The sequence below is a fragment of the Fragaria vesca genome, linkage group LG6 (assembly GCF_000184155.1).
Source record: "Fragaria vesca subsp. vesca linkage group LG6, FraVesHawaii_1.0, whole genome shotgun sequence".
Taxonomy (NCBI): domain Eukaryota; kingdom Viridiplantae; phylum Streptophyta; class Magnoliopsida; order Rosales; family Rosaceae; genus Fragaria; species Fragaria vesca.
In genome coordinates, this window is record NC_020496.1 from 27,467,520 (window position 1) to 27,483,874 (window position 16,355).

The window sequence follows — 16,355 nt, forward strand, 5'->3', positions numbered from 1 at the left end:
GAAACATATATAAAGCAGTATCCCCTAATTCCAGTATACAAAGCACTCTGCGTTGCTCTCTATCTTCAATTCCCAAACCCTAAACCGTAAAGGCTAGGATCACACTGACACTCTCACACTCACTCTACAGGCTTTGTTCTACGTCGCCGACTCCAATCTTTACCGTCACAGAGAGAAGAGCCATCCACATCTTCCTCCGAAATCACTCTGCATATTTACTCAAAACACTATGGTAAGTTTCTCTATCAATCTCAGAACCCTAACCGAAGTCTCCTTGCTTTCGATTCCGGAGCTTCGGAAGTTGATTTTGATTCGGATTCGGTTTTGTGTGATATCCAGGCGGGTCGCGGCGGAGGAAGGGACAGGCAGAGCGGCGGCGGACCGCGGCGGTTCGACGGCGGAAGAGGCAGCAAGGCGCCGCCGTCGAGACACTTGTGGATCGGGAACCTCTCTCACGGTATCACCGAGGACGAACTGACACGTCACTTTCTGAACTTCGGAGACTTGGAGAGCGTGGCGTTCCAGCCCGGCCGGAGCTATGCTTTCATCAATTTCAAGATGGAGGAGGACGCTAGGGCCGCCATGGAGGCTCTTAACGGCTTTCCGGTTGCCGGCAACCCGCTGAGGGTCGAGTTTACCAAGGCGGTTAGTTACTTTTTACTGGATGCTTTTTACTTTCTGCGTTGTAAATTTGCACTGTGTATGCGTGTTTTTGTGTATATGACTTTGTTTGTCGAAATTGAAGGCAACCATAGCAGCCTAGTTTCATTATCTCTGAGCTTGAGGATGTTGTTACTGCAGCAGAAAAAATGATCTAATTCCATAATCCATAACAGAGTCACTACTATTCATAACACTCCGTATTCCAGTAAAACGATCAGATACTGCAAACCAGCATAATAACAAGGCTTACATAACTAAACTTAAGCTCCCTTCTTAGCGGATGCTTTTCTCTCATAATCTCATTCCCACAGTTTTCAGTGGTACAGTTTATAGCATTCAAGATTAATGATTTGAAAGTGAATTCATGCAATAGAATGTAAGCCAATCTCTTTGGAATAAAAACTCTGTAATCACATTCTGACTTAACTTGAGCAGTGAGCAAGAGTGTTATTCGTTACTTGTCTATCAAAGAAGTAGAGTGAATAACAGGATTAACACTTTCTATGAATATACGTGAGAATTGTAGGGAACATTTACAAGTTGAACAAATTGAAGTTAAACTGCAGGACCAAATAAAGGCAGGGATGGTACATATCATGCCTAGAATAGTAGCATCCATATCCATATCCATATCCACTGCCATCCTTCAATTAATTCAGAAAAGGGGCGTGAACCACATCCTTTTTCACCTCTATCGATCTTGTCTAATTGGAGTTATCTCTACTCTATGTCAACTTTGCTGGGCTTAATAATCAGATGTCTAGTTGTGGAGGTTGATTTGATAGGGTTGTTACTAAAAATCAGAATTAGACCAGGTTTAGGCTGGGACTTCTTAAGTTCAAGTAAGTGTGATTGTGAAGACACTGCTTCATGTGAACGAAATGATTGGATATCATTTATTTTTATACATAATACCAGGATATTGATTGTACAGATGAATTCGTGAGTGTAGTCTTTCATTTTGCAAACTTAACATAGAAAAGAGAAGGCAGTACCAGGTTCTGTTATAGAAAGAATTCTGTTATCCTTCTATATCTTATGTAGTTGGTAGTACCAAGGTCTCATCTAGGGAAAAATTATAAGAGTTGATCTGCTTTACTGCTTGTATGTTTGAACCTTTAGCGAAGGGCATTTCTAGCTTTATGAAGTTTTAGAGAGACAAGAAGTTATATTTTCCAGAGTTTAAACTCTGATTATGTAAGCCTGAAATTGCTTTATATTACTGGAATTTGTTGGACATTCATGTCAAACTATTTTCCACTAAGAAAGACATGCCCATTGTTATTTGAATATGGAGATATGTGTACTTAAAAATTTCTCTGGATGTATCATCTCTTGGTTGACAACTCGTTTGGATGGGGCCAGTATGTTTATGGCTAACATTCAATATATGCACGTTTAAATTCCGATTTGTCACTTATATTGTCCCTTATTCCTTCTCATTTGTCTAAAGTACTTACGTCTTAATATGCAACTTAACAAGATCTTATAGAATTCTTAAAAGAATCTGTCCATAAATTGATACAGATAGCTGAACAATTGAAAATAAATATTGAATATGCCCCCATATCATTTTCCCTTGCTAAAAAAACAGGATAAATATGTTTCCCTAAAATAAAATGACATTAAGCATGCAGGACAGGGGAATGTGTATGGCCAGATGTTCATTAAAACCACGATTCAGTACATCCAGTATTTTTCCCAAGGAATAAACTAGACATGGATAATGATAAATAACATATTATTACTAAGGCCAATTTCTTTGTTCATCTCTTTTCAAAAAAGGAGACCAATTAACACCATGACTGATAATATCATTAATATGAATATCACATATCCAATCTTAGATATTGTTTATCACATGAAAATGACCATAACTGGCAAACATTGAAAGCCCTTGAACTGCAAGCAACTCAATAAAGCTAGTCACCTTTGTATGCAATCGGATGAAAACAATGTTTACATATGCAATCTCTCCAAGCATGGCCAATTTTAGATTGCCTGCAGCTTGACATGGATGGGTTTATTTCATGAGAGACCTGGAAGAGGATTCGTGTTTCGAGATATTTTTATAAGGTTCATGAAAGGTCTAGGCAAGGTCCAGTGCATCTCTAAGTTCTAGTTATTTCTGGAATACCGCTGAGATCACAGTGCCTTGTTGGTGTTGGTTATTCATATTTACTATCTTCAACTGACCACTAAAGTTTGGAATTAATAACATATGCATAATATTGTGCTATAAAACCATGAGATGAAAGCTGCACATTATGATTAATTGGTCTTGAACTATGTTCTTTATGTTGGATTAAAATGCAGCACCACCAATGGCTGCAGATTGATCTTCATATGAATGACCAGAAATCTGACTGAGTCTCACACTTCGAACATCCTTTTATGAATCAAAATTGTATCAATTGTCAAATCTTATGCATATTGCGTCATTGTTTATCTAATCTTTATTCCTATGAGGGAAAGAAAAAGATCCTGTATTGATATAATCGAGCAATCAATCTGTGACAACATTGTTCACCTCAGACTCCAGAACCAAAAGCATAGACAAAATCTTCATTATCCTTTTCCTTTCAAACATAACCAGAAAGAGATTCTGAGAAAGTCATTGCCCTATAATAATTCATCTACTATATGCGTAATTCTTTAGATGTCTTGCTGCATAATTCATCAAGTCAGATGATGAATGTCATGCAATTCTCAATGTAGCCTTATAGAAGGTAGTTTGATCTAATAAGGGTTTAGTTAAGAGGGATTAATATGAGTTGTAATATGATGCTTAAACAGCTCAGCAGTACAGCTAGAGTATTTTGAAATTTACATCAAATTTGAACACTCCTCCAGTTAAAATCTTGTTCCGTTATGTATTCCCAGGCTATATTTCTGCTTGGAGACACTTTTTATTGGTATCCTCAGTTAGCGACTCTAGGTTTTCACCAATTCAACACTAGCTAAAATAATGCAGATCTGTATCCTAATGGTTAATCAGAAGTTTATACATAAGTTGTGCTTTTCTTGTGGGGAATCTGCTCATGGGTCGTCGCTTTGCTGCTGTCTGGCTAGTCCTTTAGGCACCTTTGTTCCTTCATGCTTTCTGGTGCATAGTGACTCCCATGGCATGCAAGTGATTTCTTGCCACAAATACCAAACTTTATGTACTTGGAGAAAGCACTCTTAATTACATTACATGGCCTGTTTACTTTCCCAGTTTCCCTCTAGTTTTCAGTCTGCTAATTGTATCTGCCGGCTTTCACTTTAACGGGTACTACATACATATGTATCATGTGTACTGGTTTTGTCTTAGCTTCAGGGTTACCTTTCGAGTAATGAGTCATCTAGATAATTTCACATGGTGGAGGGAAGACAATTGTTTCAAAAATTTGAACAGAAGGCAGATTAGTGCTTTATTGTTTGTACTGTAAATGTGATTGTCTATTATTGTCCATATAATGAGTCATCTAGATAATTTCACATGGTGGAGGGAAGACAATTGTTTCAAAAATTTGAACAGAAGGCAGATTAGTGCTTTGTTGTTTGTACTGTAAATGTGATTGTCTATTATTGTCCATATTAAATCGTAGACCAAATATGTGGCCATAGTAGGCAAGCTTCCATTTTGTGGAATATCTGGATGATTTGACATCAACATACAACACTAGCTCACTTTGATATAAAGGGTTTGTTAGTTTTCCAGTTTGTGAATTTGACATGATTGCCGCATGGTGTCTTGTATCATTTCAACGAATTAGCTGTATTGTTAACTTGAGGCTAATTATTGACCAAGTATATGCGTAATCTGGCTGGCATGGTTCAATATTGTGTTTGGATTGATTACACTTGATCTTTCCTTTCCTATGAAATAGATTCATGAGATGTGATTTCAATGCAGAGCCATACAAATTCCTGGATATTTTCACTATCTGAAGTGTGTTTGATTCCTATTTTCACTTTTATTCAGTGGCTTAGATTATCTATCTAGTCTTTTCCTTGGTTTGTGACTCTTGTTGGGCTTGTTTCCTCTCAAGGGATCAGTGGTAGTGTATGAGAATTTTTAGGTCATCTTTCACTTCTGATTATTCATGAATATTCTAAAATTTCAGTAATATTTTGGGATGTTTGAGATTTCATCTGCGGTGATCGTTTGTGCTTTTGGATTTAATGATTTGAGGGTTGAAATAAGTGGTAGGGGAAAACTTCAGAATCCTGAATGTTCCAGTCACAGTTTGCAACGCTGTATTGAACTTGAATTTGTCTTTTAGTATGAAGTTATGCAAACTTTTGACAAACAGGATGGGAATCATGGGATGATGAGATGTACATAAGTTTAAGCTCTCTCTCTCTCTCTCTCTCTCTTTCTCTCTCTATATATATATATATATCATTTTAAATGTCCCTAAGATATACGTATTTTGTTATATGCTTAAGTTGATATCTTTATACCCAAAAAAAAGAAAGTTGATGAGATCTTGAATCACAGGATAAATCATCAGTGCCATCACGTGAAGAAGATTACTCCCAACGGCGAGATGAACAACATTCAGCAGTAAGAGGATCTCCTTTGTTGCAAAGGGAGTTTAGAGCACGCCAAGATACTCCTGAGAAACTTTATCAAGAAAAATCCAGTATGGGTGATAAAAACACAGAGCCTAGTGAAGTACTATGGATAGGTTTTCCAGCTTTATTAAAGGTGGATGAATTCATATTAAGGAAGTCTTTTGCACCATTTGGTGAAATTGAGAAGATAACTGCCTTTCCTGGTCGTAGCTATGCGTTCGTTCGTTTTAGGAGTGTAATGTCAGCTAGCAGAGCGAAAGCAGCTCTTCAAGGGAAATTATTTGGAAACCCTCGTGTACATATTTGTTTTGCAAGGAACGACAACAGCTCATCAAACAGTGGAAGGAATTCAAGCGATGACCCTCCACCCCCACATGGGAAATTCACTGGTCGCTCTGGATCATCTGAGAACTTTCGACAAGATAGAAACTTTGGGAGCTTAACAGAGGATTTTAGCATCAGATCTCCTCAGTATTTCCCAACTTTGGATTCTGGTGGTTATGAGCCCTATAGTTTAAAGAGGAAAGGAAATTTATGGACAGATGAGGACAGTACATTTGAACAGAGGAGGCCTGGTGAAATATCTGACCTAGGACACACACAAGAAATGTATGGTTATCGGGGTAGTCCTACGAGTGAGAAATATGCTCATTTACGTGATTATTCTCAGAGATTTCCTCAAACAAATCCACCGTATGAAGAACCATGGGACTTACCAGATGACGTTCATTACTTTCATGGAGCCAAGAAGTTGAAGACAGAGTCTTACATTCCTGAGAAAGAGCTTCCAGAGTATCCAATGTCTGTCTATGAACAAGAAAAACTTGGTTTCCCCAGATTCACTGATTTTCACCAAGCTGACAATTCCAATAGAAACTTTGAGGCTGATCCATTTGGTTACAAACAAATCCCTGAACGACCAATCAATCTATCTCGACCTCCAGTTGAAAGGGGTGAGCCTTGGAAAGAATCTTATATACAGCCGGGTTCTCAGCTACTAAATTCTGTCGATAGGAAAAGATTTACTCCTGAATCAAAGAAGTCTTTGGAACTATGGAAATGGGAAGGGACTATAGCAAAGGGAGGAACTCCTGTCTGTCGTGCTCGTTGCTTTCCTGTGGGGAAGGTCCTTGACATTATCTTGTAAGTAGCACAACTTCTTATCCTCAAATAATTTTTTTTTTGGTGTGTGTGTGTGTGATATGCCACTTTTTTTTTTCCTTTTACATTAGTAGATGTGCATTAGCCACTATGTATATCATTATATTTCTATGTTTAGCTTGTTCCTCCGAGTCACAGTGCATTTAGGAGTACAACAAATGGAATAATTCCAATCTGTTTTCTATTCATCCAAGTGCTCATTAAATATGTAATGGTTTTCTAGTAGGTTGCTGATGCTCTACCCTGAGGGCTCATTCTTAATTAGGTGCCCCAAATTTCTTACATTTCATTCATATAACGTCTTAACTAAACTGATTATTTTGAAGTTTCTATTTGTATAGTATGGTGTATAATTAGAAAGCTTTTCGTCATTTGGCTGATAGGCTGGTCTAGAATCAGTTGTGTTTTGTTTTCATGTTTGAAGTTTTCTTGATGTTTTTGAGTCTGTCTGATTTGGGAACTTGGTTTTGCAATCTGAAATTCCTTTAAATAAAGTAAATTTGTCCAGATGTTTTGAAAACATAATAGTGTTGGGTCTGAAATCATTGTCATCACTGGTGCTTGCTGCAGGCCTGAGTTTTTAGATTGTACTGCAAGGACTGGTCTAGATATGCTTTCTAAGCATTACGATCAAGCAACCAGTGCTTGGGTTGTGTTCTTTGCCCCTGGAAGTGATGCTGATATTGGATACTACAATGAATTTATGCAATATCTTGGGGAGAAGCAGAGAGCAGCCGTTGCCAAATTAGATGACAGGACCACCTTGTTTCTTGTACCCCCATCTGAGTTCTCAGAGAAAGTGCTGAAGGTACCTGGGAAATTAAGCATCTCTGGTGTTGTTTTAAGGTTAGACCAGCCTAGTTCCAACTTTGGATCTTATCACCAGCAACATGAACGAAATGACACTAGATTATTGTCATTTTCTGGGGACCCACCATATTCAAAATTGCCAACCCCTTCAGTATCCCATCCTCCGTTTACATCTTATCCTGATTCAAGTAAATCAGGAGTTAGTAACCTATCTTCGTTGGGGAACTTTTCATCAACTCCACCAGCTTCGTTTCCTGGGCCAGCTCATGGTGTTGGAAATGGATATGAATCTTACAATGAGAACATGCATGAATATCCACCTTATAAGGAAAGCCCTAGGTTGGGACCAAACTGGTCTTCTCAACACCCACAGAGTTCAGTTTCTGTTACTAGAAGCAGACCCAACCAGTTGTCCAATAATGCTGTTGATTCAGTTCTTCAGGAGCATCCCTCAGTCATGCAAAGGCCCCTGCAAGAGGCAATCCCTACTGGTGGAATGCCTCGTGTTCAAAACAGCAATTTCCAGGACACCCAGCCTTCAGTTTCTTTGCCTATGCCTCTTGTATCCCTGCAACCGGAGCAACTTGCCCGATTGGCGTCTCTTCTCGAACAGCAGAAGCAGTCTGGGAGCATTCCAAATCCATCCACGGGAGAAGATTTTAGGCACAGAAATGCAGTACATGAAACTGAGAACCTGCCAAGGACATGCCAGAAATTTACGCAGCAGAATAACCAGGTGACTTCTGTGCCCTCGACATCTCAGTTTGGTCAAGCTCAAGAGTTGCAGCAGCCGCAACAGCAGGTATCATATGTGCCTCACATGGTTCAAAGAGATCCTCAAGCAGGGGGTCAGGTAAATCAGCATCTGCATAATATTAATACAAATGAAGGCGGAGAAACAGATCGCATGCAAGCGACGCTACAGCTTGCAGCAGCTCTACTTCAGCAGATCCAACAAGGGAAAGGAAGTTGACAAGCGCTATATATTAGTATGTTGGTCTCATCTATTTGTGGGAGATTGCAACCGATTAGATTTTGACAGTCCGATAGTAGAGCTAATGCAATGGAATTTTCAGGTTTAACATCAGAGCACTCTTTGCACATAGATTCTCTTTTGCCCTGATAAACTTTGTGATTAGATATGTAAATTACCAACTTTTTCATTGTTCAAGTAGATATTTCTTGGTTTCTGCTGTCCCTTTTGCATTTTTTTTTTCTTTCACTGAAAGATGGAAAAGTATGCCACAGAAAGAAAATTTACAACACACTTTGGAGGAATTTCCTCCAGGTGCGGGCACCATGCCACATTGAGCCCATCATTCACAGTTTGTTTAAAATTATATACCAATACTTCCCCTGCAAGTAATATAGTGTAATTGCTTTGTATATATATGAAGAAATCATTACAAGGTTATTTCTTTACTACACAATGAATATGAATGAATGAATATAACCAATTGTGCTCTCACTATACATGTATACTATCATATCGTCATGTAAATTCTGTACTGGTTAAGTTCACGATCAGCATGAAAAGTCAGATGCCATATGCTAAACATAGAAGTAGGTCGATGCATCTGCAGCATTTGGTGTATCCCTACAAAGAATTGATCGGGCTTCAATCACTGAACGAGGAGGCTCGATATCTTTTTCTTGCAGAGCATTTCCTTGCAATCTTTGCATTTGGGAAGCAAAGGTATCATCCAATATCTGCAAACAAAAACAGAGTGAAGTTGAGAAAATGCAGTATTCATTCTGGCAGAGCAAAAACATAGTGGTTGAGTGGTTGGTTTTAGCTCTAATAGGAATCCTTGTATCTGAAGATGCTTACCCCAAGAGCATAATATGATCCGTTGTACCACACTCGGTTTTCCTTCCTGCCTTCGAGGAATTTCAAAACAATCTGAAAGGGAGTTGAATTACGTCAAGATCAAGAGATTTAGTAAAGTGAGTGTCGTGTGTAATTCACTTGTCCTTATTTACCTGTCCCATTCTATCCCAGAATCCACGACAGATTGCGATAAATATCTGACTTGTAAAGACCTCATGCAAGTTGGAAATGGAGTCAACGAGCTGGGAGTTTAGTGCTTGCATTCTTTCACGGACCTCAGCCTCTCCATCTTCTTCCTTTGTTTCTTCTAGAATCCTTTGGAGCCTTGTATTACGGTTAGCTTGCAGCTGAAACGATGTTGTGGAGTGTCAAGAATGTTTACTTTTGAGTACTTCAAAAGAAGAACAAGGAAACTATTTTGTGCACTTACATTGCTAATGAGCTTCCCAACTGTTGCCTGCAAGTAGGTTTTGTACTTTGTCCTCAATAGAACTGTGATTCCATTCATCTGCTCACCGAACTGTGCCTTCTTGTTATCTCCCATGACAGGCAGATAGGAGGCCCAAGACTTTAAGATGTCTTCTACTTTACAGTGCAGGACATCAAGAATTCTCTTCATGGTGTTTAAAAATTTCCCGAGCTGATGAATAGATAGATATGTTGTTAAGATATTACTAATATGCATTTGTCACACATGTATTTCAGTATTTGTGTGTAACTGGATGGAGTAGATGTAGATTCTCTAGCATCTGATGCCCAGTGCATTCTGAAACCGTGTTTAGCTCTTCTGAAAAAAAAAAGGCACTCACCTGATTAGGGACAGAATAGATTGTAACTGATTGTCTTCTTGTCAGCTTCTGGACCTGTATATTAAGCCTCTTTTGGATGGTATCTTTTAGGGGAGTCAAGATATCATTGTATTGCTTCTCCAGTGCTTTTATGATTGCCCTTTCCACATTTGCAACGGCCTTAAACAATCCAACAATAGTAGATATGAGGATTGAGGATTAAACTACCATAAATGATTGTGTTCCAAACTCAAGGAGTTTAACTCTTTAGGGTTGAGATGAGAACTCACATATTCCAAAATCAAGGAGTATTGAGGCCATCGATTGATTACCACTTCATATTGAATGAGATTCTCTCTGATTTTTTCATACATTTCCTCCGCAAATGGCGAGGTGGAATGATTTGTTGAAACTCCAGACCATGGCACCTGCAACATTATCCAGACAGATGGTTAACGCTGACACAGTTCCAGAATAGATAATTTACCGCCCCATAACATTGATGAGTGGAGAAAGTAGATAACTAGATATCTATAATATCATACGCATGTCAATCAAACAGTACCTTTTCTGCCTTGCAAAGGTCAAGCAGGTTAATTTGCATATCCTCCACCCAGAGCATTATATAATTGTCAAACAGATTCTTTGAGTCTACACCACCCTGCACTGGACTGAAGTAAACAGACTAGTATCAGAAAGCAATTAACATATTCTAGGAAAGAACGTAATTTTCTGGCTGCAATCTGTATTCAACTGTATGCTAACTGAAGTTTCATTCACAAACCTGATATTCCAAGATTCAAGGTTCCTTTCAAAATCAGCAATTGCAACTAAAAGTTCATTTACATGTGGCTGTGGACCGGATGGGGGCCAGGCAGCAAGGAATGCTCGAAGCCTGTTGCACAGCTCTGTGCTGTAAATAGCAGCAGTGATATTCGAGAGATCAATTGAACTGGAAAAGGGTAAACTTTGTCAGAACTGGAAAAGGGTAAACTTTGTCAGAACTGGAAAAGGGTAAACTTTGTCAGAACATGAAGTGATTATAGTGGAATGCTGATGGGAAGAAAATTATGTATCAATTCAACCATAATGTTGAGAATGAGTGTGAGTGAGCATTAGATGCAAAAAGAAAGGTCAGCACCTGGGGAGTACATTCTCGTTGTGGATCTTGATGTCTGCCTGAATTTCCTTCTGTATATTTGTACACAAATTCTTCATTTTCAAATATGCAGTTGAGATTGATATGGAATCCATAAGGAAACCTTCAGAGTTATTTGACACAAACTCGTCAGTCTCAAGCATGTGTTTCCGGTATCTTTTTTTAGCTGCCGTCTGTTAAAAAATACATTTGTTAGACTTCAATTTGACCAGAGTAGGCAATCAAAATGCAGTGCAAAGTAACCCAAGAAGCCTGCTTCCATATTGAGGAGTTTTGGCAGAAAGTCACATCAACATTCTAGACTCTAGAAGAAAAAAAGCAAAAAGCTAAAGCCTGCTTTGAACTGTTTGCTTCCAATATTTTAAGCATGCACAGATTTCAGTAATAACTAGTACATTGTGTGTGGCAAAATAGAATCTTGTTTCTCTTCTCTATTTCAAATTTCACCAAAAATAAGATGAGATAGAGTAGCATTTTCTTGAACCAAATATTGAAGGCATGATGAACTACTTTGAAATCTTCATGTGGTTGATGCAAATTCTAATTATTCTCCAGTTAGGTTATAAATATTGCAGATAGGAAACTAAGACATACATTTACAAGTTCACTTACAGAAACATAAGGAGATCAAATCATATAGATTTTTAATGTACCTGCAAATAGTTTCGCAGCATAGTCTGGGCATCCACAGTAAGGATATCACGAAGTAGAGTGTAGACTTGTACTGCAGGAGCTAGAGCCGGTGCTGCAGACTCTGGAGTCAGACCAAATAAGTCTGCTAACCCAGAAGGAGAGCTTTCATCTAATGACTTGTAGTTTTCAAAAACACTAGCCAAAAGACTTTCAATTTGGGTTTCACAATCTAACATTATACTTTTCTGCAAGAAACCAATATCAAAGCCCAACAAAGAACAAATTAAGATCGATTTTCACATAAATGGATGAAAACGAATGATGATTATAGCATACAGTTGACAAATTAGCGCAACTAAAAACAAGTAGATGTCTCGGTTTCAAGTAACAATACTATTGGCTTATGAATGGAAATCCATTCATACACCAATATAACAACATGCCAGATACAAAGAAATGCATATCCCAGTACCCCAATATGAATGGAAGTCCCCTCGGTATGATCTAGAATGTACCATGTAAACTAGGTGTAAATAGGAATAATGGAAATGTTTCTAGTTAGTGGTAGAGCCATACCTCCTGCCTTGTCAAGCATTTTTCACTCCTGGCCTTAATTATAGGGACAAGCAATTCATTCACAAGCTCTAAGCAATCTTTTGTTGGAGTTGCCACATCCATGACGTGCGAAAGATATCTACAAAGAAAACAGAGGGCAGTGAATATGTTATGCCAACACAAAGAGGAGCATAATATAGCTATTTCTTTGTTTCTGGTCAGAATGACCATAATATTGCTACATCAGTAGTGCGGTTTTCTAAAGTTTGACAAAAGGTACCTCAGCTTTGTGTACGACTTGGAAACTTCGTAATAGTCTGCAAATTCCTCCAACAACCACTTCCATGGTCCATGCAACCTCAAGGTTCGGGAATGAAAGTTTTGTGCTCGCATAGCAGCCTCCAACAACAGATCATAGGCTAGAGTCTCTGCAACTGGCCCGCTCTGTAATATGTCAAAATAGTACATATGAGAACCTAGATAGCTTAGACAAAAGTATTGCTATGGTGATACCTACATCTTTTCATGCTTCCACTAATGATCAAATTAAAATAACGATCAATATTCATATTCTTGGACTGAAACGGTAAGAAATGATATGTCCGACCAAAGGTTGCTTAGATGGGGCTGAGTTGGAAGAAATGATACCTTAATATGATTAGCTTCATCATTTGTTATTGTACTACCAACGCAAAGCTGAATCTTCCCAATACATTGTTGATCATCATGGTGTAAAGGCCACCACCGAACTTTATCACTCTGCAAATTCAAGAAAATCATATCAAATAACATATGGACGGTAGAAGGATATTGTTTCCTTGACAAAACAAAACAAAACAAAACAAAAAACAAAGAAAAAAATTCAACGTTGGATGATAGAAGAAGAATGCGTACAGTATTATCTATCAAGGAGGAAATAGGAATTCTGGTTCGACCTTGGACCGACTTTTTCGTGTCTTGAACTTCCACCAGAAGAGAGTCCATTTGACTCTCTGGGAAGCTGAAAGTACATGAATGTGTAAGACATAATCCACATTTAGCATAATATGATATGTCAGCCTGTAAATATGTAAACTCTGCAGGGCTGACCTACAATTTGGGGTAGTATACTTAACTAGGCAACATAACTTCTGATCCTCAAAGAGATGCTTGCAATCATTCTATTTCAAATTCTTTATAAATGAAGAGAATCAAGTATACAAGAAACTTACAAGACATGGTAATCACCGCTTCCGGGGCCCAAGCAGATTGCCGCACTTGGCTCTACCACAGAATCCTCGGTGGTGCTATTGAGTTGGAATATGCATGAAAGTGACTCTGCAAGCCCAATTCAGTAATTATTACTCCATTGATACATGGAAAGGCGTATCATATTTTCATTTATCTCAGAATGAAATGCACACGCCAAGGAATGAAAAAATTCAACACAAAGATATGCTTGTATTTATCTTAATCGATAATAAATAAAACTGCATTAAGTAGATGGTAGTTTAAGATTAAGCCCTAAGTAGAGCATGAGAGTTTTGGTGACAGCACACACCTTCAGTTGTAACTGCTAATGAGGAAGACTTTAAGGAACTTATGCTTGTTTTGACTAGTGATGAAACATGTCGGACATATTCAGCCCCTGCTTGTATGTACATTGAACCTCGCTGTGAAAATGTGCTCTTCAGTTTCCTTCTTGGTATTACTCGAAGCTTCTTGACTGCCATCATTCCACGACTATTAAATTACAGATGCATGATGTATGGTTTATAACATTTACAATGCAGTACATATGAATGTTTAGATCAAAACGTGCTACAATAAGCCTGCTATTAGTTTGAAGAGATAGTTGAGAATATCTGTCGTACTTTTTGCCTTCCAAAACAGTTGTAATTAAATCAGTATTAGAAAAAGCATGTTGAAGGTCAGATTGCAGTGGCAATAAATCTCTTGATATGATAAGTAAATATTAGTCCATACTTAAAAACTAACTTCTAGATTGAGTTAGTTAGATCATACCTTCTACTCTTATCTTTCCAACCACCTTCTTTGCCCTCAGATGGGAAATTTGTTCTGCATTCCCACTAGTCTTTGCCTCTAGTGGTTGCAAACCTCGGGGTTGCAGCAAAAAGGTGTTTAGCCTGTAAAAACAAGAGTGAAAGCCAAAATGTCAATTCAAAGAGGAGAACCCCAGACTTGAAACTGAAAAGACATCTATCATCAAGAGGAGATGGCCAACCCAAAGGCATTTCGAAGAACTAGGCACTCATCACGGAGAAAGTCAGGTGCCTCAGTGCAGCCTCTTGCCCATGCTTGTAGGCATAAGCGTATACATGCCTCATGTGCAACCAAAGTTTGCCAGGCATATTGACCACTGCAAATGCCATATAAAGAAATGAAAATGAATATTTACCAAATTCAATGATAAAAAAAACTAATATCACCTATCTTAATCTAATCTGTCTTCATAGGGTATTAAATTAAACATTATACCTGGTACTATAATAACATGAGTGGTCCAATAGGCTGGCTTGCACAGTTTTTGTTTCTCCAGCTATGCTTTCGTCGAGCCTGCAGAACATAAAAGTCAGACAAATCTATAAGCCTGTAACTATCAAAAGCCCAACAAAGAAGACAACTCAATGCTTTCCATACCTGTCATCAAGTTCAGAAGCTTTCAAAGAACTAGTAGTACCAACATCCGCTAAATGTTCTACACTCTCACCATAACCCACTTCCTCCCTTGGTGGGCAAGTCCAATTTCCACTTCCATTGCATTCCCTTGACTCACTCTCAACCTCAAAGCCCTTCTCATCACTTGCAATCTTGAAAATGGGAGGCGCACTTGGAGTTCCCAAGTCCGAAGATTCTCTCCTCATCCCCCATTCCTCACCACTTGGGGTAGTCCCCTACACAACAATCCCACCAACACAAACTTCAAAACCTAGTTTGAAGAAAAGCATGTACTGAAAGAAAATAAACACAATGTAATGAAAGAAAAGCATCAGACTCAAAATCACATTCGCAATCTATGAAACCAATTCTGAAACACAACACAATGAAACGAAAGCATCAATTCTCACAATGGCATTTCGAAGATGAACCCTTTTGAGCAGCTGATTGGCAGTTGAGGGTGTATAAGTCTTGGGTGGACATCTCTGCTTAAACCCAACCTCACTCTCAGTAAACCTTCTGAAATTATTATTCCCAGGAACCTCAACCCTTAAATCCTCCTTCAAAAACCCTCTATTCAATCCACACCTACTCCCCTTATCGCTACACCCAATCATCTCCTCCTCTTCTTCACACCACTCCGTCGGCGCTTTCGATTCCTCATCGGAGAAATTAGCACCGGAGACCGAATCAAAGCTCTCGTCATCGTCTTCGTCGACGTCCATGTCGCTGCTCAGGCACGACGGAGCCGCCGCCGCCATGTGAGGCGCGAGAAGACCGGAGTGGAACTTGAGAGGAGGAAGAGCATGGTTGGAGGAGATATTGGAGGTGAAGAGTAATGGGGACTTGGGGAAGTGGTCGGAGGAGAGCCTCTCGGCGAGGGGGGAGCGAATCTCCGGCGGCGGCGGCGGTTGCTCCGGTAAGTCGAGGTCAGATCCCTGCAAGAAAATCAAGAATGGAAATTGGGGATAAAGATGGAAAATTGAAGTGGGATTTGGAAAGAGAGAGGGTTGAATTGAATTGGGTGTACCTGTTTGATCCACTTGATTGCGTTTTCGTCGAGCCCTTCTGTGAACATTTTCAAGAATCTAGGGTTTTTGGGGTTTTGGAAGAATTGGGGGTTCAAGATTGAAGCTTTTGGGGGGTTTTTGGTTAATGGGTTGTGAAAGATTTGAAGGGTGAAGAGAGAAAAAGTGATGGGGATTAGTGGAGGAGAAGAAGAAGAAAGAAGGAGCGTAGGTCGGTGGTGTGTAGCTGTAGAGTGGTGGAGGTGATGGATTTCTGCAACGGCTAGTTTGACCTTTTTTATATTTTCTTTTCTGTTGGCAAAACGTAAAAGGGACCCTTTTTATATATTTTTTTAGTTTTATTGATGGGACTTTTTCATTCCCTATTTTCTCCTTTTGCTGAATCTCCTTGAACAAGTAAAATCTTCATTTCTTCTAGGGAACTTCTTCTAGATTATCAAGTATGTTTGAGCTCTTTTGTTTAATACTTTGTTTTTCAGATCCAAAAGTTTTAGTTGATAGAACAA

The 16,355-nt window shown here is 38.9% G+C and overlaps 2 protein-coding genes across 2 annotated transcripts; one reads left to right on the forward strand and one right to left on the reverse strand.

The window, feature by feature from the left end:
- The first annotated feature begins 35 nt into the window (after positions 1 to 35).
- On the forward strand, positions 36 to 8,191 carry LOC101296020. The gene is made up of 4 exons (XM_004303863.1): positions 36 to 232; positions 340 to 645; positions 5,150 to 6,369; positions 6,958 to 8,191. Exons 1-4 carry the CDS (start codon positions 230 to 232, stop codon positions 8,168 to 8,170), a joined length of 2,742 nt encoding a protein of 913 aa, XP_004303911.1. The 5' UTR covers positions 36 to 229; the 3' UTR covers positions 8,171 to 8,191.
- Positions 8,192 to 8,748: 557 nt separating this feature from the next.
- Positions 8,749 to 15,899, reverse strand: LOC101301517. The gene is made up of 22 exons (XM_004305817.1): positions 15,852 to 15,899; positions 15,232 to 15,759; positions 14,804 to 15,057; positions 14,642 to 14,719; positions 14,388 to 14,522; positions 14,168 to 14,289; positions 13,704 to 13,868; positions 13,375 to 13,480; positions 13,058 to 13,163; positions 12,812 to 12,922; positions 12,444 to 12,607; positions 12,185 to 12,302; positions 11,629 to 11,853; positions 10,958 to 11,148; positions 10,601 to 10,768; positions 10,382 to 10,487; positions 10,107 to 10,244; positions 9,838 to 9,996; positions 9,459 to 9,668; positions 9,181 to 9,375; positions 9,029 to 9,100; positions 8,749 to 8,907 (listed from the first exon to the last, which is right to left on the reverse strand). The coding sequence occupies exons 1-22, from the start codon at positions 15,897 to 15,899 to the stop codon at positions 8,749 to 8,751; spliced, it is 3,558 nt and encodes a 1,185-aa protein (XP_004305865.1).
- Between the last annotated feature and the right edge of the window lie 456 nt (positions 15,900 to 16,355).